This window comes from Somniosus microcephalus, chromosome 9, assembly GCF_052327205.1.
Source record: "Somniosus microcephalus isolate GS21.2 chromosome 9, FLI_Smic_1.0, whole genome shotgun sequence".
In the NCBI taxonomy this organism is placed as follows: Eukaryota; Metazoa; Chordata; class Chondrichthyes; order Squaliformes; family Somniosidae; genus Somniosus; species Somniosus microcephalus.
The window spans coordinates 72,705,459-72,732,318 of record NC_140995.1 but is presented as its reverse complement, the minus strand read 5'-3'; the positions used below and the strand labels follow the sequence as shown (position 1 = coordinate 72,732,318).

Sequence of the window (26,860 nt, the reverse complement as noted above, 5' to 3'; positions counted from 1 at the left end):
CGTCGTGACGAGCATGTGGTAGAAGCGACTGACCTGTGTCCTGAAACAGAGCTACCTTCTTTTCGATTTTTGCTCAGTCTGGCTGAAGTCTCTGAAATGCTATCATCTGGTTTGACTTCATCGTCATCTTTATCTTTCTCTGCTGTATCAGCATCTTGACGAATCTTTAACATCCACTGTTCTGTGGCCTTGACATAGTCCTTAATGCTGGATGATTTAAGATCAAACCAGTTGTGCTGATCAGCGTTTCCCCCTTCTTCAGACAGAAGTGCTAATACATCTTCATTGAGTACATTAAATTCTTCATGCAACTTGGAGAAATTATAATGCATTATGTCTTCAACTTTCTTAATATTAGCATTATCTTCCATGAGACAATCAATTATCTTCATTTTTCCAGTTATCTGAGCTAATTTAGCCCTCCTTGCACCTATGCTTCTATGTAACTTCTCTTCCATTGCCTTTGGGGTGAGCTTTACTTCCCTCTTTTGGCCAACAATCCTTCTGGCTGGGGGAAGCTCCTCACGGCTCCATAAGGCATCGGCCATTTTACCCGCGGCTCTTATTTAGCTTCTCAATAGAATGAACAAGGCAAGTAACAGTCACTGTACCTTCGCTTTCTTATATTGTCGTCTGGCTCCGTGACCATTCATGTATACGTTCGCCGACAATTCCGTCCTTTCCTTCTTAGGGAGCTAGTTTTTGACTAATGTAGTGGCGCTTCGTAATTTCCAAACATGCAGCCACTGAGCTTTGAGGCTTTTAACAACGAGTAGACGCGTGTCAAAATAAAACATTCCAAAATGTAACTTTGTCTTTAAACTGTTTACTGTAACACCTTACAAACAGAATTACAAAGCAAAACACGTTTAAACGAACACGGTCAAAAACTGTATTGCTCCAGCCATCAAAGCCTTTACCTTCTCTCTAGCCTCGTGGAGCTTGAACTGTAAAATGGCTGGATACCATGTGACAAGCTTAAGGACTGTACCATTGTAGCAAGAATAAAGGGGGTATCTCAGACTATACTACTGGAACAAGAAAATAGGGGGTTTCTCAATACAATACGTCAGTCAGGTAAATTAACTGTATTATACTATTTAACCAATATTTTAAAGTATTTTCTTTCTTAAACTTTCATGACTCTTACAGTCATGTTCCCCGTTAGTCAAAGTCTACCGTTAGTAACAGTGCCGGCTCTTTGAAAGAGCTATCCAATTAGTCCCATTTCTTTCCCATAGCCCTGTAAATGTTTTCCCTTCAAGTATTTATCCAATTCCCTTTTGAAAGTTACTATTGAATCTGCTTCCACCACCCTTTCAGGCAGTGCATTCCAGATCACAACTCGCTGCATAAAATAAGTCTCATCTCCCCTTTGGTTCTTTTCCCAATTATCTTAAATCTGTGTCCTCTGGTTACTGACCCTTCTGCCAGTGGAAACAGTTTCTCCTTATTTACTCTATCAAAACCCCTCACAATTTTGAACACCTCTATTAAACCTCCTCTTAGCCTTCTCTGCTCTAAGGAGAACAATCGCAGCTTCTTCAGTCTCTCCACATAAAAGTCTCTCGTCCCTGGTACCATTCTGGTAAATCTTCTCTGCACTCTCTCCGAGGCCTTGATGTATATGTACTGAAGAAGGGCAGAGACATGGAACAGAACTGATTCTCGTGTAAAAGGGATGGGGTTCAGGGAGAGAAGCTCTACAATGCTTAAGTTTGGTGGGCAGGACTTCGCAGCAAGGTTCCTGCCTACACCAGCACGATCACCACAAGGGGGCAGCACATTGCTACTTCTATAGGACTTTGGCACCTCCAGCAGTCTAAACAGGTCCTCTGGGGGAGAAATTTCCCTGGTTTGCATCTCCTGTTAGTGGTAACTGGGCGCTAAGGGCTTACCGACCGAGCGCGGTAAATTCACCGACGTCCGCAAACTTCCCTGGCGGATTTACGCTGGCACTAAAACTTACCACCTCTCTCTCTTCCGCCCCGAAGATCGTAACGCCATCCGTGTTGTGTATGTACCTTTAAGAGAAGAACTGATTCTATACTGCAGTACCGGCAGTGACCACCCCTGTATATAAAGCCATAGCAGGCTTCTGTACATCAGTCTTAAGTTACCCTCCGTTCAGTGAATACCTGTTATTATTGTTCTCCTGCAGTCCGTGTATTATTTATACTCGGACACTACATTGGCGACGAACAGGTTCGAACTCACCTGCAGTACTGCATAACCTCACGAGGATCTTTCCCTGAGAAGAAGCTTTTGGAGGTCGAAGTCAGAACAACAGGCGTCGACCGCGGGCAACCGCCCAAGGATCCATCGGAGTTCAGAGAGTTGCAGGAAAGGCTGTGGAGAGCTGGGCTTGGCTCCCCAGTCAAGGTGTTCCAGCAAATCGTGCTGGTAGCAGGTAGTGCGCTGACCCTTCCGGACTGCGGCGGGCTCGAGCTCGATCGAGCGGCTCTGCAAAGGGGCCGCGCAGCGTCGTCGGGAGGAAAAGAGAGGGCAGTGTAGCGAAAATAAAACAAGGGGAAGGAAAAGTGAGACGCGCCAAAGCCGCGGGTCGCCGCCATTACCCTGCAGAACGCTAGGAGCAGCGTGGCAGCAAGGGGAAGCAGGAAAAGCGCGGGAGGCGCCATTTTATTCCATTGGGGAAGAAGGAAAAGCGCGGGAGGCGCCATTTTAATCCATTGGTGAAGAAGAAAAAGCCCGGGAGGCGCCATTTTAAATCACCCAAGATGCCGAAAAGTGGCAGTATCACTGCTTTCGACAACGAGGTAGAAGACTGGACCACGTATGTGGAAAGAATTGAAGTGTACTGCAAGGCAAATGAGGTGGCGGATGGAAAGAAGGCGTCGGTATTATTAAATTTGATGGGCGCGAGAACGTACGGCCTATTGCGGAATTTAATTACCCCAGCTAAACCAATGGAGAAAAGTTTTGAAGAGATTGTTAATACCTTACAGGAACACCTAAACCCTACACCGCTGCTGATAGCAGAAAGATTCAAGTTCCATAAAAGAAACCAGCACAAAGATGAGAGCAATGCTGACTATCTTACGGAACCACACAAGTTATCGAAGCACTGCCAGTTCGGAGCAGGACTGGCAGACACCTTACAGGATAAGTTTGTCTGCGGGCTCCAGAGTGAAGGAACCCAGAAACGACTACTTTCGGAAAAGGACCTGACGCTTGAACAGGCTTTCAGCGTGGCAGTATCCTACGAAGCAGCAGCACGGGGAGCTGCGGAAATACAACAGAAACCATAGGAATACAGCGCTAACGAAATGGCGTATGGAGCAGAAAAGTGCTATCGCTGTGGCAGAACAACCCATGATCAGAAGGACTGCTGGTTTAAGGACAAAGTATGCAGGCAATGTGGGAAAATGGGGCACATAGCAAGAGTCTGCAGGTCGGGAAAGAAAACCAACACTACAAGAACTACTAAGGAAAAGTACAAGAAAGTAAAGAAATTGACAGATAGTAGTTCGGAAGATCAGGAGAGTGATAAGGACTCCGGGAGCAGGAGACTAAGTTGTCTAAAGTTACACAACGTGATCGCAAAGGAGGATCACCGAACCATTTGGGTCACCCTCATGATAGCAGGGTCCCCAGTAAAGATGGAATTGGACACAGGATCAGCCCTAACTGTCATGAATCGACGAGACTATGAGCGGCTATTCGCACACATACCCTTGAAGGACACGTCCATTGTATTGAAGACATACATGGGGCAAAAAGTCTACCCCAGAGGAAAAATAAGGGTGCCAGTTGAATACAACAGCAAGGAAACACAGAAACTGTATCTATATATACTACCAGATGGAGGACCACCATTATTGGGACGTGAATGGATCCGAAAAATACAATTGGATTGGCATTCCATTCAGGCGCTAACTGTGACTGATAAAAAGGATGATGGTGTCACACCTGGACGACTGTCAAAGATTCTAACTGACGCGAAAGAGGTGTTCCAACAAGGACTTGGGACTCTAAAAGGAGTAATGGCAACGATAAAAATCAAAGATAACGCAAACCCAAAATTTTTTAAGGCCAGACCAGTACCTTACGCGATCCGCCCAGACGTTGAAGCAGAGCTGGAGAGTCTGGAGCATTTGGGTGTGCTGTCCAAGGTGGACTGGAGCGAGTGGGCCACACCCATCATTCCTGTAATGAAGAAATCATTGAGCAGCACGCCTGGGGAACCGAAGAAGGTTCGTATCTGTGGGGACTTCAAGGTAACTGTGAACCCAGTCCTGCACACAGTACAATATCCACTTCCACGGATAGAAGATATTTTCGCCTCACTATCTGGAGGGAAACACTTTACAAAGATTGATCTGGCCCAAGCGTATCTACAAATGGAGGTGGAAGAAGCATCTAGGAAATACCTCACGATAAACACTCACAAAGGCCTTTACCAGTACAATCGACTGGTATTCGGGGTAGCATCAGCCCCGGCTATTTGGCAGAGGGCGATGGAACAAGTCCTGCAAGGGATCCCGGGGACCCAGTGTTATTTGGACGACATCCTGGTTACGGGCGAAAATGACAGTGAACACCTTGCCAACCTGGAGCAGGTGCTCACGAGATTACAGGAATATGGGCTACGAGCCAACCGCCCCAAATGCGAGTTCTTCAGGAGACAAATCTCGTATTGTGGCCACATGATTGATGAGGAAGGGTTGCATAAGTCGCCGGACAAGATTGAGGCTGTAGTCAAGGCTCCACCACCGGAAAATGTGTCGCAACTGAGGTCGTTCCTCGGGTTGGTGAACTACTACCATAAGTTCTTGTCGAATTAATCTACAATTCTGCACCCACTGAACGCCCTGCTGCAAACTGGAGCAACATGGAAATGGAGTGATGAGTGTAAGCATGCCTTTCAGAAATGTAAATGCCTAATCACTTCAAAAGAAGTATTGGCCCACTACAATCCAACACTACCGATTCGATTAGCATGTGATGCGTCTCCCTATGGCATCGGAGCGGTGCTGTCACACAAATTCCTTGACGGTTCAGAGAGGCCAATAGCCTTTGCGTCGCGCTCGTTAACCTCAGCCGAGCGTAACTACGCCCAGATTGACAGGGAGGCCCTCAGCCTGGTGTGGGGGGTGAAGAAGTTCAATCACTATCTGCACGGGTAGAAATTCACCCTACTGACGGATCATCAGCCCCTGGTCTCCATTTTTAACCCAAAGAAGGGCGATCCGGTGATGACGGCGCAACGGCTGCAAAGATGGTTACTTTTTCTAGGGGCACATCAGTACGACATAGAGTACAAGGGTACGAAACAGCATGGAAACGCTGATGGGCTGTCGCGCCTACCGTTGCCTACGGTAGAGGAAGCACCTGCAGTGGACCCTGTTGAGATATTCCATGCGACCATAGTCGAATGTCTACCTGTTACAAACTCAAGTATAGAGAAGGAAACCCGAAATGACCCGACACTCTCTCGGGTCTATGATTTGACGGTGAAGGGATGGCCAGCACATGGCGACTCACTGTTGCCAGCATTCTCGCCAAGGAGAGAACAGCTGTCAGTGTGCCGGGGGACCTTGATGTGTGGATCCCGAGTGGTAATTCCACCCAAGTTGAGAGATAGAGTGCTCAATGAGCTTCATGAGGGTCATCTGGGAGGGGTAAAAATGAAGAGCCTAGCCAGGGCGTTTGTGTGGTGGCCGGGAATCGATAAAGAAATCGAGGATATGACCAAGAGATGCACAGGATGCCAGAAGGTCCAAAACGCTCCACCACAGGCCCCGCTACATCCATGGGAGTGGCCCTCATCTCCATGGCAACGGGTACACATTGATTTTGCTGGTCCATTTATGGACTCAATGTTCCTAATCGCTGTGGACACTCATTCGAAATGACCAGATTCTAGAGTCACAGGAACAAGCCAAACCCATACCACGAGCAGGTGCACCTGGTAATCAACCCGAAGTACAGATTGCGTCTACCTCAGAAGCAGTGGTATTGGAAGCTGACGAACCAACCAATGAATCAGAATCAACTCCACCGCAAGAATAGGATACTCGGGAAAGGCGCTATCCAGTCAGGATCAGGAAGCCTCCTCAAAGACTGAACTTATAAATGATTATTTCAGTTGATGTATATAGTACAGAGAAAATTGTAATTGTAATTAGTTATTATTTCGTTGTTAAATGAATGTTATGTACTGTTTATCTAAAAGGGGAGGAATTGTTGTGTATGTACCTTTAAGAGAAGAACTGATTCTATACTGCAGTACCGACAGTGACCACCCCTGTATATAAAGCCATAGCAGGCTTCTGTACATCAGTCTTAAGTTACCCTCCGTTCAGTAAATACCTGTTATTATTGTTCTCCTGCAGTCCGTGTATTATTTATACTCGGACACTACAATCCGGTGCGCAGCGCCCCGTTAGTGCCCCGGAAGTGATATTCACTCTCGCCCCCTGCAGCATCGCCGGGCGTCAACAACAGCAGCTGCCGGAGGTGTTGTCACCTCGGCTGGCCGCTTGGGGAGTGCTATTTAAAGGCAGTCAGGTAGGCCAAAATTTATTTATGTCCCCATTCTGGTGCCTCCTGCTTTCTTTTGCCCCCACGATTGCTCTTAGAGTGCTTGGGGCTGCAATGTATGGTGCGCAGATGCCGTCGCTCAACAGACAGCCTGAAGATTAATTCAATTGGCCCTTCCCTTTAAGGGAGGGAAGAAGCCTGTAAAGACAGCAGTGCTGCCCTGAACATTACTCAGCACTCTGCCGATACTGCCCTCTCACTCCCGTTAGTGCTCTAAGAGAAGTGATAGCACTTGATTTAGCACTCCACTTCCCTCTTGGAGCGATAAAGCTGAAGTTCCCGGCAGCAGCAAATCTCTTTCGCCCAGTGATACTTTTGCGCTCCCTGAAAAGTTATCGCCAACAAATGGGGCACCATGCAATTTCTAGCCCAGAGAAAAGTATAAATTGCAACAACAACAACTTGCATTTATATAGTGCCTTTAACATGGTAAAACAGCCCAAGGCTCTTCACAATTTTATCAGACAAAATTGAACACCGAGCTACATATTAGGACAGACTTGGTCAAAGAGGTAGGTTTTAAGGAGCATCTTAAAGGAGGAAAGAGAGGCACAGAAGTTTAGGGAGCTAATTGGAGGCGGTAACAGCGGCGGCGGTACTTAAAGCAGCGGGAGACCAGGCAGCAAGGACCTAATTGGAGGCGGTATCAGCGGCGGCGGTTGTTAAAACAACGGGAGACCGGGCAGCAAGGACCTAATTGGAGGCGGTATCAGCGGTGGCAGTACTTAAAACAGCGGGAGACCAGGCAGCGCGGACCTAATTGGAAGTGGTATCAGCGGCGGCGGTTGTTAAAACAGCAGGAGACCGGGCAGCACGGACCTAATTGGAAGCGGTATCAGCGGCGGCGGTTGTTAAAACAGCGGGAGACCAGGCAGCACGGACCTAATTGGAGGCGGTATCAGTGGCGGCGGTTGTTAAAACAGCAGGAGACCGGGCAGCACGGACCTAATTGGAGGCGGTATCAGCGGCGGCGGTTGTTAAAACAGCGGGAGACCGGGCAGCACGGACCTAATTGGAGGCGGTATCAGCAGTGGCAGTTGTTAAAACAGTGGGAGGCCGGGCAGCGCGGACCTAATTGGAGGCGGTATCAGCGGCGGCGGTTGTTAAAACAGCGGGAGACTGGGCAGCACGGACCTAATTGGAGGCGGTATCAGCGGCGGCGGTTGTTAAAACAGCGGGAGACCGGGCAGCACGGACCTAATTGGAGGCGGTATCAGTGGCGGTGGTTGTTAAAACAGCGGGAGACTGGGCAGCATGGACCTAATTGGAGGCGGTATCAGCGGCGGCGGTTGTTAAAACAGCGGGAGACCGGGCAGCGCGGACCTAATTGGAGGCGGTATCAGCGGCGGCGGTTGTTAAAACAGCGGGAGACCGGGCAGCACGGTCCTAATTGGAGGCGGTATCAGCGGCGGCAGTACTTAAAACAGCGGGAGACTGGGCAATACGGACCGGTGAGTGTAAAGAATAAAAAGTAATCGAAGTGCGGCGTCACCAGAAAGCAGGTAAGTGATTGGTTGGTGAGTATTTCTCTATTTCTTGCTTTTTTTCCAAACTCTAAATTTAAGTGCCTTGGTGTAGATGAAAAGATATATGTGTTCCAAATTTTTAAAACAAATTAATTAATTAATTGACCTCTCTGTAATCCGGACTTTTTGATAAACAATGTGTTGTTGTTGTTGCATGTGGGAGCTGGTGGTTCATTGAGGTCCAAGGCGGCCACATCTGCAGCAAATGTTGGCTCCTCGAGGAACTTCGGCTCAGCTGGAGTCCGAGCTTCGGACACTGCGACACATTAGGGAGGGGGAGCGTTACCTGGACACTAAGTTCCAGGAGGCAGTAACACCCACTAGAGTAATTACTTCCAATTTGGCCCAAGGTCAGGGACAGGAGGGTGTGACTGCAAGCGAGGCAGGTATTGGGATCCAGGAGGAGCCTCAGCCCTTGGCTTTGTCTAACAGGTGCGAGATTCTTGCTCCCTGTATGGATGAGGGCAGGGACTGCAGGGACGATGAGCAATCTGACCACAGCACTGTGGTACAGGGAGCCATTCAAGTGGGGGGAGTAAAAAGAAATGTTGTAGTGATAGGGGACAGTATAGTTAGGGTGATAGATACTGTTCTCTGCAGCAGAGAGCGAGAGTCCTGAAGGTTGTGTTGCCTGTCCGGTGCCAGGGTTAAGGGCATCTCCTCTGGGCTGGAGAGGAACTTGGAGTGGGAAGGGGAAGATCCAGTTGTCATGGTCCACGTAGGTACAAATGACATAGGTAGGACAAAGAAAGAGGTTCTGTTGAGAGAGTATGAGCAGCTAGGGGCTAAATTAAAAAGCAGAACCACAAAGGTAATAATCTCTGGATTACTACCTGAGCCACGAGCGAATTTGCATAGGGTAAATAAGATCAGAGAAATGAACTAGTGGCTCAAAGACTGGTGTGGGAGAAATGGGTTTTGATTTGTGGGGCACTGGCACCAGTACTGGGATAAGAGGGAGCTGTTCCGTTTGGACGGGCTTTACTTGAACCATGCTGGGGCTAGAGTCCTGGTGATTCAAATAACTAGGGCTGTAGAGAGGGCTTTAAACTAAATAGTGGGAGGGAGGGTCCAGCTGAGTGGGAATTTAAAAAGTCAATGAGAAATGAGAAAACAATAGAGCAGGATAGAGATGGGGGAAATAATAACCAGAGTGCGACAGGAAGGGACAGAGGGCTAGAAATTCAGTATAGCCACTTTTGGGGCGGTAAAGTCGGGCGGCCGCTGAAGTTTGCGCCCGGCGCAAAGCCGAGGCCACTTCGTCGATATTCAGTAGCATCGCCCTAAGAGGTTGCTGCAGCGCTAAAACTGGCGATGCACGACTATCTTTAGGCGGTGCTGAGCGATACCGCCGAGACCGGGCGCAGCGCAGGTGCGGTCATTTGTTGATTGACTGCAGACACGCTGGCGCCAGCCATCTCTTAAAGGGGGAAGGGTCGAGTTGTTTGGCTGCCACGCCCTGGACACTGCAGCCCTCCAGCTAGGCCTGAGCACTGCTGCTGCACCTATTTAGCGACCAGGATGATGCAGAAGGCCCGGGAAAGAGCACAGCGCTTTACTGAAGCTGACCTGAGGCTGCTGGTTCGCGCTGTGGAGCGAAGACGCCATATTTTGTTTCCAGACACTGGCAAGAAACCGGTGACCAGCGTCTTCCGCAAAGCCTGGAGGGATGTCTCCAACAGGGTGACATCCAACAGTGTGGTTGGCAGGACTCCTGTACAATGCAGGAAGAAGTTTAATGACCTCACTAGGATTGTCAGGGTGAGTACCCTTTCCAGTGTCCTCCTCATCCTTGCATGTGCACCTGACATCATGGGCAAAGGGACCTGAAAGCCCTAATGGCCAGCCCTCATCCCGCAGCTATGGGACTGGCATGACCATCAATTGCACATTCTGCACTTTACACACTGTCCAAGCTATTCCACCATGGGAGGCTGTGCAGACAAGATCAGGGCTACACACCGTACTTAGAGGCCATCCTTTCTCTTGCAGGCCAAGCTGGCTAACAATAAGCGTAGCCAGCTTGCCACCGGGGGAGGCGGTCCTCGGCACCAGGAACTGACCGACCTAGACCAGCGCGTGGAGCGCATCATGGGAGTCCATGTCATTGGCCCCATTGCCACTGGAGATGCCGACCCTGTTCTGGGCACCAATGGTAAGGACCTGACCTTTTGGACCTCTCTCGTTCCACTTGCGCATCAGATCAACATCCTTTGCCACTGTCCGAACAATGTGGTGAATGGCACCACTCATGCCTCCCTCGCTGACGCCCTGTCCTCACTCTAAAGCTACTCTTGTGCCTTCCTGCTTTCAGATGGTGAGGCGGCAGGTGAGGAGGATGTCCCCGAAGCTGCCAGTGTCAGCCCCTCGTCGTCGTCGGAGGAGGAGGAGGAGGAGGAAGAGGAGGAGGAAGAGGAAGACGGGCCATCAGTGGCACCCTCAGCCGCACCAACCCATGGCGATGTAGGGGACACGTCTTCCCTGGAGGGGAGCCTGGGGGAAGAGTCGGTGGGGAGTGCAGTTCCTGGGCCCAGCGGCCTGCAGCAACGCGGGAGGGGTGGGGAAGCTCGGCGGCCTTCTCCCCAGAGGGTGAGTGCGGCCTCCAGTCCGGCGATGGTCAGCGCAGAGGAGGTGCGCCTCCTCGAGGAAATGGCGGTCAACTCGGAGCGCAGGCACACAGAGCTCATGGGGATAGTGGCACGGATGCCTGACGCCATAGAGTCATTGGCGAAGAGTGTCAAGGAATTCGGGGCATCACAGGCCAGAAGTCTGGAGCAATTCGGGGCATCACAGGCCAGAAGTCTGGAGGAAGTCGGTGCAGCTCTGGACAGGAGTCTGCAGCAATTCAGGGCAGCTCAGGCCAGGAGTCTGGAGGAAGTCGGTGCAGCTCAGGCCAGGAGTCTGCAGGAAGTCGGGGCAGCTCAGGCAGCTAGTAGCCAAATGATCAGTGGTGCCGTCCAGTCACTGGCTGGTCTGATGCGGTCACAGACCAGGGCAACACGGGCACTAACTGCTGCCACACTCGCTGCATCAGCCAGGCATCGCCAGGGCACCCGCCGCGCTGCAGCAGCACAGCGGTCTGTCCTTTAGCAGATTGCTGCGCATGCTGCAGTGCTGGCCCGGGCGAGTGCCAGTGTCTCAGGTGACCAGCGAGCGCCTGCCATCAGCCAGCTTGCCCCCATTCCTGCAGCCGCCACTGCCACTCCCCCAGTGGAGCTGCCACGAGCTGCTGGACAGACTGATGCTGCCCAGTCACAGCTGCAGCAGTCACCAGCCGGCTCCTCGAGGGCCAGAGCTCATCTAGGCCGACCCCCAAGGGCATCTGCTGTCACGCCATGTGCCCCTCAGGAGCCTTCCCCCAGCCTTGCTGCAGCCACTGGGCTCACTTTGAGGAGGAGCAGCAGGGCGGGCAGGGGCCACACAAAGATGCCCAAGGCATCGCCCTCGTGGGCCAAAGAGTAGAATGTGTGGCCAGTTGTGTTTGTTTTTGGAGGCCGAGAATTTGATGTTAGTTGTTTGAAGGCCGAGGATGTGATGTTTGTTTTTTACGAAGGCCGAGGATGACGGCCATTTTTGTTTCACACTTTTGTTAATCCTCTCCAGGTTGTGGGAGCGAGTAATGTGTCTGAATGTTTTTTGGGGGTTTCTTCTGTTTTTGTTTTTCATGTGGGAAGGGCTCTGAGTTTGTGCAATAAACAATTTTCTTTATTCATATTGTCCATGTTTGAACGTTGAAGTTTTGGTTGCCTTAACCGGCTGAGGGCTTGCGGAGCGGCTGCATTCATGTTCTTTCATTGGCACAAGCCATTCCCTGACGGGGGCCTAGAACCTACGTTCAATAAGCCGCCGACGGGTGGCCCTTGCACCTTGTGCATCCCTCCTGTGCTGGTCCTCCTCCTCCTCCTCCTCCTCCTGCTCCTCCTCCTGAGGTGGTGCTCCAACCTGAGGTGGCAGTGCCTGAGTCCTGCGGATAGCCAGGTTGTGCAGCATGCAGCAAACGACCATGAAATGGGAGACTCGCTCTGGCGAATACTGCAGGGCTCTGCCGGAACGATCCAGGCAGCGGAACCATTGCTTCAGGACGTCAATTGTTTGTTCAATGATGTTCCTGGTCGCTTGATGGCTCTCATTGTATGCCTCTTCAGCAGGGGTCCTGGGCGCGCGGAGCGGGGTCATGAGCCAGGTACACAAAGGATAGCCTTTGTCCCCGATAAGCCATCCTCTTGGGTGAGGCTGTGCCTGGAACATGTCAGCCACAGTTGTCTGTCGCAGGATAAAGGCATCGTGGCTGCTGCCTGGAAAGCAGACATTGACAGCTAGGATGCGCTGCCTGTGGTCACACACCAGCTGTACGTTGAGGGAATGGTAGCCCTTCCGGTTGCGGTAATCCTCGGCATTCTCCAGCGGTGCCCGCAAAGCCACATGCGTGCAGTCAATGGCGCCCTGCACCATGGGGAAGTCCGCTATTCTTGCAAATCCCATTGCCCGCTGCTGCTGCTTCTCCAGGGTCATGGGGAAGAAGATGAATTGACGTCTCCTTCTGAAAAGGGCATTGGTCACCTGGCGGATGCAGCAATGCACGGCGAACTGGGAGATGTTAGCAATGTCCCCAGCAGCGGATTGGAAGGAGCCGGTGGCATAGAAGTTCAGAGCCACCGTCACCTTCACTGCCACCGACAGAGACGTCCTGCACCTCAGCTGTGGCCGGAGATCTCTGTGAAGCAGCTGGCAGATCTCTGTGACCACCTCCCTTCTGAATCGCAGCCTCCTAACACACTGCTCGTCAGACATGTTGACATAGGAGAACTGCTGGCGGTATACCCTGAGTGGGTAAGGCCTCCCTTGCCGACGCCTGTTGCCCCCTCTGCGTCTAGCCAGGGCGGCCACTCTCTCACGGCGTCTGTGGTCCCTTTGGACGTAAAGCCAGCATTGACAGCCCCCATAATATGCTGGCAAACAATGAAATCTCAATGAAGGCAAAGAGAATTACAAAGCTGTGGCCTGAAGCCAGAAATACCTGTCCTAGTGTTGGGCCAAAGCAGTAAGCTGTCTACCTTGGTCTCTCTCCAAAAATCCATCTCAAAAGAGTGAGTGCTGCAAAATGGCTGGCCTTTATAGTGCAGGGAAAGTGCCCTTTAATTTGCGCTCCCCGCAGCCCGCATCGGCTGTGCACCGTTCCACTCCACAGTCCTTAGGGCCGCCAGGCGCACAATGGGGCGGCGCGACTGAAGTTCCGGTTTGGGGCGCACAAAGGGCGTTGCACGAGGAAATTACATCATGATCTGCACGCGCAGCTGAGCGCGCGCAAAGACTTTGCGCCGGCGCTAAATGTCTACTGAAGTTGGGGGGAGGCGCAGATCGCGCTGCGCCCGGTCGCTAAGCGCCTAGCGCTCGAGATCTACTCCTCCTAAGGCGCTAACGGCTGGCGCACGCAACTGAATTTCTAGGCCAGAATGTTTAAAAATAAGAGTGCAACAGAAAATGGGGCCAAAACAAGGAGAAATGGTAAAAAGACAAAGTTAAACGCTTTATAAGGAAACTCTCTTTTAACCGGCAAAATTCAGAAGTAGGTTCAGGTAAGTTTTACTTCATATTAGTGGCAGTTCCTGGATCTGTGGCTGTGTAACTGGGGTTCATGCACTTGTTGCTAAGCAACAGGGACGCTTGGTCTGTGGCCGGAGTTCCTGCACATGTTGCTAAGCAACAGGGAAGCCTGGATTTGTTGCTGTGCACGGAGCTCTTGTACCTTTTAAACTATACCTCTCTGTAATCCGGACTTTTTGATAAACTGGCACCACGCCGGTCCCGTTGGTGCCGGATAATAGAGTTTCCTGTATCTGAATGCACGCAGCATTCGTAACAAGATAGATGAGTTGACGGCACAAATAGATACAAATGAGTGTGATCTGATCGCCATGTGGTTGCAAGGTGACCAGAGCTGGGAACTGAATATTCCAGGGTATTTGACAATTTGGAAGTATAGACAGAAAGGAAAGGGAGGTGGGGTGGTTTTGATGGTAAAGGATGGGATCAGTGCAGTGGTGAGAAGTGATATTGGCTCAGAAGATCAAGATGTAGAATTGGTTTGGGTGGAGATAAAAAATAATAAGGGGAAAAAGTCTCTGGTGGACATAGTCTACAGGCCCCCGAACAGAGAATAAATCAACAAATAATGGAGACCTGTAAAAAAGGTTCATTAATGATCATGGGTGATTTTAATCTCTATATTGATTGGACAAATCAAATTGGCCATGGTAGCCTTGGGGAGGAGTTCATAGAGTGCATCCGGGATGGTTTCCTAGAACAGTCTGTAATGGAACCAACCAGGGAGCAGGCTATCTTGGATCTGGTACTGTGTAATGAGACAGAATTAATAAATGATCTCATAGTAAAGGATCCTCTTGGAAAGAGTGATCATAACATGGTTGAATTTCAAATTCAGTTGGAGGGTGCGAAAGTTGTATCTCAAACCAGTGTCCTGATCTTAAACAAAGGCAATTACAATGGCATGAGGGCAGATCTGGCTAAAGTGGACTGGAAAAATAAATTAAAGGTAAGACAGTTAAAATGCAGTGACGGACATTTAAGGAGATATTTTATAACTCTCAACAAAAATATATTCCAGTGATAAAGAAAGATTTTAAGAGAAGGGAGCACTATCCGTGGCTAACTAAGGAAGTAAAGGATGATATCAAATTGAAAATGAAGACATATAATGTTGCCAAGATTGGTGGGAGGCCAGAGGATTGGGAAATTTTTAAAAACCAGCAAAGGATGACTTAAAAAAATAATAGAGTGAGAAGATGAATTATGAGAGTAAACTGGCAAGAAGTATTAAAACAGAAAGTAAGCGCTTCTACAGGTATATAAAAAGGAAGAGATTAGCTAAAGTAAATGTTGGTCCCTTAGAGGATGAGAATGGGGAATTAATAATGGCCGAGACTCTGAACAAATACTTTGTATCTGTCTTCACGGTAGAAGACACTAACAACATCCCAATAATAGATAATCAAGGGGCCACAGGGAGGGGGGAACTAAAGACAATCACTATCACTAAGGAAAAAGTACTTGGTAAAATAATTAGACTAAAAGATGACAAGTCCCCTGGACCAGATGGCCTGCATCTCAGGGTCTTAAAAGAAGTGGCTGCAGAGATAATGGATACATTGGTTGCAAGATACCAAAATTCCCTGGACTCTGGAGAGGTCTCAGCGGATTGGAAAACCACAAATGTAACACCCCTATTTAAAAAGGAGGGAGACAGAAAGTAGAAAACTTTCAACCAGTTAGCCTAATATCTGTTGTTGGGAAAATGCTGGAGTCCTTCATTAAGGAAGCAGCAGCAGAGCATTTGGGAAATCATAATGCAGTCAAGCCGAGGCAGCATGGTTTTATGAAAGAGAAATCATGTTTAACAAATTTGCTGGAGTTCTTTGAGGATGTAACGAGTAGGGTGAATAAGGGTGAGCCAGTGGATGTGGTGTATTTGGATTTCCAGAAGGCATTCGATAAGGTGCTACATAAAAGGTTACTGCATAAGATAAGAGCTCACGGAGTTGGGGGTAATATATTAGCATGGATAGAGAATTGGCTAACTAACAGAAAGCAGAGAGTCGGGATAAATGGGTCATTTTCCAGTTGGCAAAAGGTAACTAGTGGGCTGCCACAGGGATCGGTGCTGGGGCCTCAACTATTTACAATCTACATTAATGACTTGGATGAAGGGACCAAGTGTAATGTAGACAAGCTTACGGTTGATACAAAGATGGGTGGGAAAGCAAGTTGTGCAGAGGCAGCACGGTGGCATAGTGGTTAGCACTGTTGCCTCACAGCGCCAGGGACCCGGGTTCGAATCCGGCCTCGGGTGACTGTCTGTGTGGAGTTTGCACATTGTTTGCGTGGGTTTCCTCCGAGTGCTCCGGTTTCCTCCCACAGTCCAAAGATGTGTGGGTTAGATTGATTGGCTATGATAAATTGACCCTTAGTGTTAGGGGGATTAAATACGTGGGGTTACGGGGATAGGGTGGGATATGTGTTGGTGTAGGGGTTACGGGGATCGGGTGGGATATGTGTCGGTGCAGGCTCGATGGGCCGAAATGGCCTCTATCTGCACTGTGGGGTTTCTGTGATTCTGTGACTCAAAGAATCTGCAAAGGGACATAGACAGGCCAAGTGAGTGGGCAAATATTTGGCAGATGGAGTGCGAGGTTATCCACTTTGGCAGGAAAAATAAAAAAACAAATTATTATTTAAATGGAGAGAGATTACAAAATGCTACAGTTCAGAGGGACCTGGGGGTCCTTGTGCATGAAACACAAAAAGTTAGCGTGCAGGTGCAGCAATAATAAAAAAGGCAAATGGAATGTTGGTCTTTATTGCAAGGGGGTTGGAGTATAAAAGCAGGGAAGTCCTGCTACGACTGTACAGGATATTGGTGAGACCACACCTTGAGCACTGCGTACAGTTTTGGTCTCCTTATTTAAGGAAGGATATACTTGCATTGGAGGCAGTTCAGAGGTGATACACACGGTTGATTCCTGTGATGAGGGGGTTGACTTATGAAGAAAGGTTGAGTGGGTTGGGCCTATACGCATTGGAATTTAGAAGAATGAGAGGTGATCTTATTGAAATATATAAGATACTGAGGGGGCTTGACAAAGTAGATGCAGAGAGGATGTTTCCCCTCGTGGGGAAATCTAAAACTCGGGAGCACAGTTTCAGAATAAAGGGTCGCCCTTTTAGAACTGAGATGAGGAGGAATTTCTTATCTGTGGAATTTTCTGCCCCCGAGAGCCATGTAGGCTGGGTCATTAAATAAATTTAAGGTGGAGATAGACAGATTTTTACAAGATAAGGGAGTGAAGGGTTATGGGGAGCGGGCAGGGAAGTGGCTTTGAGCCCAAGATCAGCCATGATCTTACTGAATGGCAGAGCAGGCTCGAGGGGCCAAGTGGCCTATTCCTGCTCCTATTTCTTATGTTCTTATGTTATGTAATTCCAGAGCTTTGGGCCTAAGCAGCTGAAGGCACGGCCACCAATGGTTGAGCGATTATAATCAGGGATGCTCAAGAGGCCAGAATTAGAGGAGCGCAGAGATCTCGGGGGGTGGGGGGAGCGGTTGTGGGGCTGAAGGAGATTACAGAGCTAGGGAGGGGCGAGGCCATGGACGGATTTGAACGCAAGGATGAGAATTTTTAAATCGAGGCATTGCCGGACTGGGAGCCAATGTAGATCGGCGAACGCAGGGGTGATGAGTGAACGGGACTTCTTGGTGCGAGTTAGGACACGGGCAGCCGAGTTTTAGAAGTGCTCAAGTTTACGGCGGGTGGAATGTGGGAGGCCGGCCAGGAGAGGATTGGAATAAAGTTGAGTCTGGAGGTATCTGCCTCTCCAAGTCCCACCGTAACATGCGTGTAGGGCAGAGTGAACCAATCACCCCGCAGTGAATTGTATTCTGTGGAACAGGCACTATTAAATGTGTGTCCCGAGAGAATCTGGTTCCGTATTGTACAGGCCCTCTGTCTGCCATTGCTGTGGTGATAATGATGGAAAGTGTAACCTTTAACATCTGTGTATATCAGGCAGTTCTTCAAAATCCTGGAACTCCCTCCCTAGCAGCACTGTGGGAGTACCTTCATCTCACGGTCTGCAGAAGTTCAAGAAGGTGGCTCACCACCACCTTCTCAATGGCAACAAGGGATGGGTGATAAATGCCAACCTTGCCAAGGCTGCCCACGTCCCGAGAAAGGATTTTTTAAATCTTCAACTTTTTTGTCAGGGGGCTAATATTTACTGCTGACCAATATTTATCCCTCAACCAATATCACCAAAAAAATTATCTGGTCATTATCTTACTGCTGTTTCTGGGAGCTTGCTGTGAGCAAATTGGCTGCCACATTTCCTACATTACAACAGCGACTACACTTCAAAAAGTACTTCACTGGTTGTAAAGCTCTTTGGGATGTCCCGAGGTTGTGAAAGGGGCTCTCTAAATGCAAGTCTTTCTATTGGAAAATCAGGAGGCTGCCATGGTCAGCAAGAGATGGTCGTGTCTATTCTGATAGTTAACTAGTTAATACTCACGGAATGAAGTCTCCAATCGAACCATGCAACGGAGGAAGTTATCAAAATCGACTTGCAAGTACGAGTCTGTGTATCTGAGGACCAACAGCTGCAGTAACTGGTTGTTGACATGAAACCCTGGAAACCAAAGAAAGGTTGGAGTTTGACTACCATCAGAGTTATTGAAAACCAAACCATGGAGACAACTGGGAGCTGGAATTTCACTCCAGTGCGTTGTGCAAAGGAAGGGATAGGGCCCGTACTGAAGGCACAGCATCCCAAACCAAAGTTCCCAGTGACATCTTCCATGGCTGCGACCATGTTGCTTTACCCTTGCTTGTCCTCCTAGACCTCTCCTATCATGAATATTGATTTAACATAGAAAAATAGAAGATAGGAGCAGCAGTAAGCCATTCGGCCCCTCCAGCCCGCTCCGCCATTCAATGCGATCATGGCTGATCATCCAAATTCAGTACCCTGTCCCTGCATTCTCCCCATATCCCTTGATCCCTTTAGCCTCAAGAAATAAATCCAACTCCTTCTTGAATACATTTAATGAATTGGCCTCAACTGCCCTGTGTGGCAGAGAATTCCACAGGTTCACCACTCTCTGGGTGAAGAGATTCCTCCTCATCTCAGTGCTAAATGACTTACCCCTTATCCTTAGACTGTGACCTCTGGTTCTGGACTCCCCTGCCATCGGGAACATCCTTCCTGCATCCAGTCTGTCTACTCCTGTTAGAATTTTATAAGTTTCAATGAGATCCCCTCTCATTCTTCTAAACTCTAGCGAATATAAGCCTAATCGACCCAATCTCTCCTCATACGTCATTCCTGCCATCCCAGGTATCAGTCTGGTGAATCTTCACTGCACTCCCTCCATGGCAAGAACATCCTTCCTCAGATTAGGCAACCAAAACTGCACACAATACAGGCCCTGTGCAACTGTAGCAAGACATCCTTGCTCCTGTACTCAAATCCTCTCGCTATGAAGGCCAACATACCATTTGCCTTCTTAACCGCCTGATGCACCTGCATGCTTACCTTCAGCGACTGGTGCACAAGGACACCCAGGTCTCGTTGCACTTCCCCTTTACCCAATCTATTGCCATTCAGATAATAATCTGTCTTCCTGTTTTTGCCACCGAAGTGGATAACCTCGCATTTATCCACATTATATTGCATTTGCCATGCATCTGCCCAATCACCCAGCCTGTCCAAATCGTACTGGAGTTTCTCTGCATCCTCCTCACAGCACACATGCCCACCCAGCTTTGTGTCGTCTGCAAACTTGGAGATACTACATCTAGTTCCCTCGTCAGAAATTCGGGTCGGAGGCTTCCCGCGGGTGCAAGCCCTCGATCTGCACTTATCTAACGTGCCGGCCGTTGTGCTGTGGGCCCGCGTGGGATTCCGATCCTGGGTCTCCTCCAACTGCCGGCGCGCAGTGCTTGCGTATCCCAGGGGCGCAGTTAGTTCGAAGCGTCCCCTGGGATCACGTGGGCCATGGAGAGCCAATCGTAGCAGGGAATCTCTATTCATAGATTTGACAGGAAGACCTATGAAACAGAGATCGGCCCCAAAACATAACTGAAACTTCAAATAATTTTTTTTTTTCAAATCACATTTTTAAAATAATTATAAATTACATAAAATAACTATTTTAAACAATAATTTAAATTTTTGAAAAAATTAATTACAGTTTTTAACAGGGCTAAAAATAAACTTACCTTTCTTTAAAGTATTTAAAAATAATAAACCTGTGGAAAAAATGTTTTAATTTTACTTAATTCACCGCTTTTTAAAAGCATAGCTGCTGGAGACTTACCCTCTCGGAGAAACCTGCAAAAAAAATGGAGGTTCCAGGCGTACGCGCTGCCTCTCCGGTGCACGCGTTCGACCTGTGAAGCCCTTCTTTCAAGGGGACGGGAGTTCCGGTTTCCCGCACATGCGCAGTGCATGCACGAAACCGGCACTTTCGTTGGCCCTATGCGTACTCACCCATGGGGACCTGAATTTCTGGCCCATTGTGAATAGCTGGGGTCCTAGCACCGATCCCTGCGGCACCCCACTAATCACTGCCTGCCACTCGGAAAAAGACCAACTCTTTGTTTCCTGTCTGCCAACTAGTTCTCTATCCAAGACAGTACCTTACCCCCAATCCCATGTGCTTTAACTTTACACGCCAATCTCTTATGCGGGACCTTATCGAAAGCCTTCTGAAAGTCCAAATACACCACATCCACTGGTTCTCCCTTATCTATTCGACCAGTTGCATCCTCAAAAAATTCCAGTAGATTAGTCAAGCATGATTTACCTTTTGTAAATCCATGTTGGCTTTTTCTGATCCTGACACTATTTTCCAAGTGCATCTTTTATAATGGACTCTAGCATTTTCCCCACTACCGATGTCAGGCTTACCGGTCAATAATTCCCCGTTTTCTCTCTACCACCCTTTTTAAATAGTGGGGTTACATTAGCTATCCTCCAATCCATGGGAACTGTTCCAGAGTCTGTAGAATTTTGGAAGATGACCCGCAATGCATCTACTATTTCTAGGGCCACTTCCATAAGTACCCTAGGATGTAGATTATCAGGCCCTGGGGATTTATCGGCATTCAATCCCATCAATTTCCCTTACAGCAGCTGAATAATCATGTTTTTATGGCATAGGATTCTGGGATTTTACTCATGCTTCAAGGATCAAATTCCCTGTCAAGGAACTGACCTGGAGCCCAGTAATGCTGAGATCACTTCTCCAGAGCCCATTGGTGCTGGGATCACTTCTCCAGATCCTGTTGGTGCTGGGATCACTTCTCCAGATCCCACTGGTGCCAAACTCATTAGTCCAGGATCATGATTCCAAACCTCGAGATTTTGTTTCAGGCCCTGACCTTCGCTTTAATTATTGAACCTGTGCACTGTATCTCACGAGAGCAACACAGCGCCAACAAATACCCGAGAAGTGCCTTCCTGCTGATGGTGTCAGCCGTGGCTCAGTGGGTAGTTCTGAGTCAGAACGTGATGGGTTCAAGCCCTACTCCAGAGACTTAAGCACATAATCCAGGCCAACACACCCAGTGCAGTACTGAGGGAGCGCTGCACTGTCGGAGGTGCCGTCTCTCAGGTGGACGTAAAAGATCCCACGGCACTATTTTGAAGAGCAGGGGAGTTCGCCTCAGTGTCCTGCCCAATATTTATCTCGCAACCAACATCACTAAAACAGATTATCTGGCCATTATTGTTAAGTCTGTGAATTATTTAGTTAATTAAAACAGACTAATGAGTAACAATAAAAACAGGTCTTTACTGGTTGGAGGTAGGGACTATACTGAATACAAGATTACTGCACAGTGCTTATATACCGGTGTGTTCACCCCCGGTATTACGTCTACAGCAGCCTGAGAAAGTAGTACATCTCTTAAGGTGGAACAGGCTTAAGCTCTCTTAAGGTGGAACAGGTTACATACACAACACTCCTCCCTTCTTAGCTTTATAGTCATCCCCCCCATTTAACATAACGTAATAACATATATACATATATAACTTCATGTTTAACGTAACATATCACAGATTCAGTCTCTACGGAAAACAGTTCACAGATTCAATCTCTGTGGTGTAGTCGGTTCACGTTACTCATTCAATAGTCCTTTCATGGATTTAACAGCTTGAACTTCCGAACTGATTTGGCTCCGTTCGGAGGGACCACGTGTGTGATCTGGTCGAGGTGATAATGGTTCAGATGGGTCAGCTTCTGTTTTTACTTTTCCTTTTCTGCTTCTTGGAGACTCTCTGGGCTCCATTGTCAGCTGCCACAGCTGCCAGCTGCATGCGCAGTTCCTCCTTCTCTTCCTCCTTTTTTCGTAGTAGAGCCACCTTCTCCCGATGTTCCGTAGACTTTCGGTGCTCCTCCATGATTTCTGTATGGTGGGAGTCGAAGTTACAAGTTGGGCAGGACAGGACATAGTAATATTCGGAGTCGTCCGACAGGTCAGCGAGAGGGTCGTCTATTTCCTCCATACCCAGCTGGACGTTAGCCAGCTCTTGTTCCAAATCCAGACATCTTTCCTGAAGAGACTTCTTCATGTGTACCTCTGCATCCAGCTTTTTCTGGGCTTTCAGCAAGTCGTTTACTAGTGACCTCATTTGTGATTTTAATACTTCAACTTCCTTTGGAGATTGATTGATCGGACTATGCAATCCCTCTACCGGAGCAGCTGTTTCAGCGGTCTGTTGTTCTACATTGACGTGAGTCAGCGTACTTTTGGCATCCAATGGCTGCTCTGTTGCAGTCGTTTCAGTCTGTGTCATCACATCAGCCATCTCAATGACTTTTGAGAGCTCCGAACCCTTTTCCTTTGAAGATCGCAGCTCGTGTTCAAGTTTTTCCCATTTCAGAGTCTTGTCCCTCAGCATATGAAGGAGTTGGCTGACCGTTAACTCTTCTGACACCAGATTATGGCACGCACCTTCAGAACCTGAATCAGCTTTGATTCGTTCGGCCTCCTCGCGCAGATGGTTGGTGTGCTCCTGCTCCATTTTCTCCATCAGTTGCTTCTGTTGACTTTCCAGATTCTCCCACTCTGTAACAAAGAACTTTTTTATTTCATTCATCTCTTGCTCAAAACGGCGAATCATTTGTTCTAATTGCTGTTGTAGTTTGAAATGGAGTTGAGTTCGAGCTCAGTGTCCCTCAAAAATGTGCATATCAGTAGACTTGACAGACTCAGAATTCTCTGTTAAACTATGTTGTTGTTGCTCAGTGGAATTCTGTGCTGAAACTTTGTCTTTTGCACATGGGTTGGTCTTACCATCATCAGTTCTAGAGTCTGGGCTGATTATCTGCACCGAGTTCTCACTCTTTATGGCTTTTAGCGAATGCCAGTCCATATTTATGTTTCTAAACCACTCCCGGCCTAGTAGTGGTGGACCTCCCTCCGGTAGCACATATAAGTCCATTATTTGACTTCCTTCGCCCTTGTTGGCCACTGCAACCTTTATTGTCCCGATGGGATACACTCTCTGCCCCGTGTAGGTTGTCAATGTAATCTCCGTATCCTGTAGGGGAATATGTTGGAATAACCTTCTGTAATCTTTCTTATTCATGACCGACAATGCCGATCCAGTGTCCAATTCCATTTTTACTTGGACTCCTTCTATCTGAAGAGTAACCCAAATTGTCTGGAGGTCTGCACCCTTACCAACGTTGAGTACCCTTAAGCTAGCCAGTTCAATACTGCTTAAGCCAGCCAGTTCATTACTGCTAGCGTCTGAATCGGACTCCTGTTCGGCCACCTTGTGTACTTTTGCGTATTTTCCTTGCGGTGACTTCTTGTTGCTGGTCTTCTTCCCTGACCTGCATACTCTAGCTATGTGTCCAAGCCTACCACAAGTTCTACATTCTTGGTTTTTAAACCAACACTGGTTCTGATCATGCGTTGTCTTTCCACAACGATAACATCTGCCAGAACTCTCACCCAATTTGTGTGCACTGAGCTCCGGTGACCGTAGCTGCATTACTGCCGTGCCTCTCGCTGCGGCTTCGTGTGCTGCTGCCATAGTGACCGCCTTCTCAAGCGTCAGCTCATTCTCCTCGAGCAGTCGCTTTTGTGTATCCTGTTTAAATAAACCACACACAAATTTGTCTCGTAGTGCATCTGTCAGTCCCGTTCCAAACTGGCAATATTTCGCTAATTTACGCAATTCCAGCAAATATTCAGCATTGCTTTCATGCTGTAGCTGCCTTCTGTCGTAAAATTTAAATCGTTCCGCTAGCATCAGCGGCGTGGGGTTTAGATGATCTTTCAGGACAGTAACAATCTCATCGAACGTCTTATCCGCCGGTTCATCTGGTGATAACAGGTGTTTCAATTGCCCGTATGTCTTCGCACCCATTAAATTTAATAATGTTAGAGCTTTATCTTGGTCACGAATTTTATTGGCCTTACAATAATTTTTTACTCTTTCAACATATATGGCCCAATCTTCGAGGTCACTATCAGAGGTGCTAATATTCCCGTGTTTAGGCATTGTAGATTTGCAATTTCTCAGATTTTCTTTTCTTTACTTGTTATCAAAGATGGCGGCTTCCCGCTCTTGCCGTCGTCCGCCGCCCACAAAATGGCGGTTTTCCCGCGCTTGGCGGTCTTCACCCGTCCCCCGACGCCGTCTCCCTTCAGCCCCCGAGTGCGGCCCTTATCAGCGGATGCGATCGATGGCCCGGCTGCGCCTCACACTTGAAAGCGGCCCGGCCCTTATCTGCCGATCGCTATCGCCCTATACCTCTCTCTTCCCCAGTCCTGTCTTCTACTCCGGTTCACAAGCTGATGGAGGCTTCAGGGTCCTAATGCCTGTCACTTCCAGTGGGGTGGTGAGTGGTGAGGTTTGAAACCTCTCTTCAACCGCCGTGGAATAACTGCCGCAGGGTAAGAACCTGACTCGTCGCCAGTGTTAAGTCTGTGAATTATTTAGTTAATTAAAACAGACTAATGAGTAACAATAAAAACAGGTCTTTACTGGTTGGAGGTAGGGACTATACTGAATACAAGATTACTGCACAGTGCTTATATACCGGTGTGTTCACCCCCGGTATTACGTCTACAGCAGCCTGAGAAAGTAGTACACCTCTTAAGGTGGAACAGGCTTAAGCTCTCTTAAGGTGGAACAGGTTACATACACAACAATTATCACATTGCTGTTCGTGGGAGCTTGCTGTGGGCAAATGGCGCGTTTCCTACATTACAATAGTGACTACACTTCAAAAGTACTTCATTGGTTGTAAAGCGCTTTGGGACGCCCCAAGGTTGTGAAAGGCGCTGTTGAATTGCAAGTCTTTATGTCTTTTTCCTTTTTTGACAGGAGTGGCCCATGCCTGCCCCAGTCCCTTACCTGCGTTCTTGATGGCAGATCGGAGTTCGTGAGCTGATATGGTCCCTGATTTGTCATGATCGCACTTCAGGAAAGCATTCTGCAAGCGGAGAAAATGGAAAAACAAAATGAGACCCGAAAGATTACACCCAAAAACGGGCAGTGACTGCAGCCTGACACCAAGATTTCTTTTACTGCTTCATTTACCTTCCACACCTTCAGTCGACTCCAGAGGATCTTAAATTCATCAAACCCAAGTCCTCCAGCATTGTCCTTCTGTGTTTGAGGAGCAGTCAAGGAATAACTCTTTATTTTGTAACTCTTTACACTTTTTCTGATAACACATCTCTCACGGTTGGTCATTGATGAGTAAAAAAAACAAAAACCCGATTGGAGTCTGAGCTGGTTTCCTCGCCCAGCCCGTGGGGTGTTTTCTACATTAAAGGCACTTTAAAAATGCCGAATATTACCAACAGAAAATAAACTTATTCACATACATTTTTGGAAATTGCTGCACACTGCCATACTCTGCTCGCTCGATACACAACTTGCTCGATGTTTGTGGATGAACAACCTGATATTTGGATACCAGTTATACATTCGATGGGGACAGTGCATCCTCAAGGATCAAGGCGATTGGTTTTGGTCATCACTCAGGGATACCAATAGTTGTCCATTGCATGTGGCTCAGTGGGCAGCACTCTCACCTGACTCAGAAGGTCGTGGGTTCAAGTCCCACTCCAGAGGCTTGAGCACAAATTCCAGGCTGACACTCCAGATCAGTGCTGAGGGTGTGCTACACTGTCAGAGGGACAGTACTGAGGGTGCCTCCGCTGCACTGTCAGAGGGACAGTACTGAGGGATTGCTGCACTGTTGAGGGATTGCTGCATTGTTGCACTCCAGATCAGTGCTGAGGGAGTGCTACACTGTCGGAGGGACAGTACTGAGGGAGCCTCCGCTGCACTGTCAGAGGGACAGTACTGAGGGATTGCTGCACTGTCGGAGGGACAGTACTGAGGGAGCCTCCGCTACACTGTCGGAGGGGCAGTACTGAGGGATTACTGCACTGTCGGCGGGTCAGTACTGAGGGAACCTCCGCTGCACTGTCGGAGGGGCAGTATTGAGGGAGCGCTACCCTGTTGGAGGGACAATACTGAGGGAGCGCTGCACTGTCGGGGGGCAGTACTGAGGGAGTGCTGCACTGTCGGAGGGCAGTACTGAGGGAGCGCTGCACTGTCGGGGGGCAATACTGAGGGAGCGCTGCACTGTCGGGGGGCAGTACTGAGGGAGCACTGCACTGTCAGGGGGCAGTACTGAGGGAGCACTGCACTGTCGGAGGGGCAGTACTGAGGGAGTGCTGCACTGTTGGAGGGGCAGTATTGAGGGAGCGCTGCACTGTCGGACGGGCAGTACTGAGGGAGCCTCCGCTGCACTGTCGGAGGGGCAGTACTGGGGGAGCCTCGACTGCACTGTCAGAGGGGCAGTACTGAGGGAGCCTCCGCTGCACTGTCGAAGGGGAAGTACTGAGGGAGTGCTGCACTGTCGGAGGGGCAGTACTGAGGGAGCGCTGCACTGTCGGAGGGACAGAACTGAGGGAGTCTCCGCTGCACTGTCGGAGGTGCAGTAATGAGGGAGTGCTGCACTGTCGGAGGGTCAGTACTCTAGGAGCACTACACTGTCGGAGGGGCAGTACTGAGGGAGTGCTGCACTGTCAGAGGGACAGTACTGAGGGAGCGCTGCATTGTTGGAGGGACAGTATTGAGGGAGCACTGCACTGTCAGAGGGGCAGTACTGAGGGAGCGCTGCACTGTCAGAGGACCAGTACTGAGGGAGCACTGCA

General features: G+C 48.9%; 1 protein-coding gene across 1 annotated transcript in view; it reads right to left on the bottom strand.

Annotated features, from left to right (window-relative positions):
- Positions 1-26,860, bottom strand: part of capn9 (calpain 9) — a 536,943-nt gene that overhangs the window by 239,814 nt on the left and 270,269 nt on the right. Inside the window, exons 16-18 of the mRNA XM_085996768.1 lie at positions 25,227-25,295; positions 25,041-25,119; positions 18,174-18,290 (exon numbers count right to left, since the gene is read on the bottom strand). Coding sequence (XP_085852894.1) covers positions 18,174-18,290; positions 25,041-25,119; positions 25,227-25,295 — 265 coding nt within the window. The remainder of the gene's footprint in view (positions 1-18,173; positions 18,291-25,040; positions 25,120-25,226; positions 25,296-26,860) is intronic.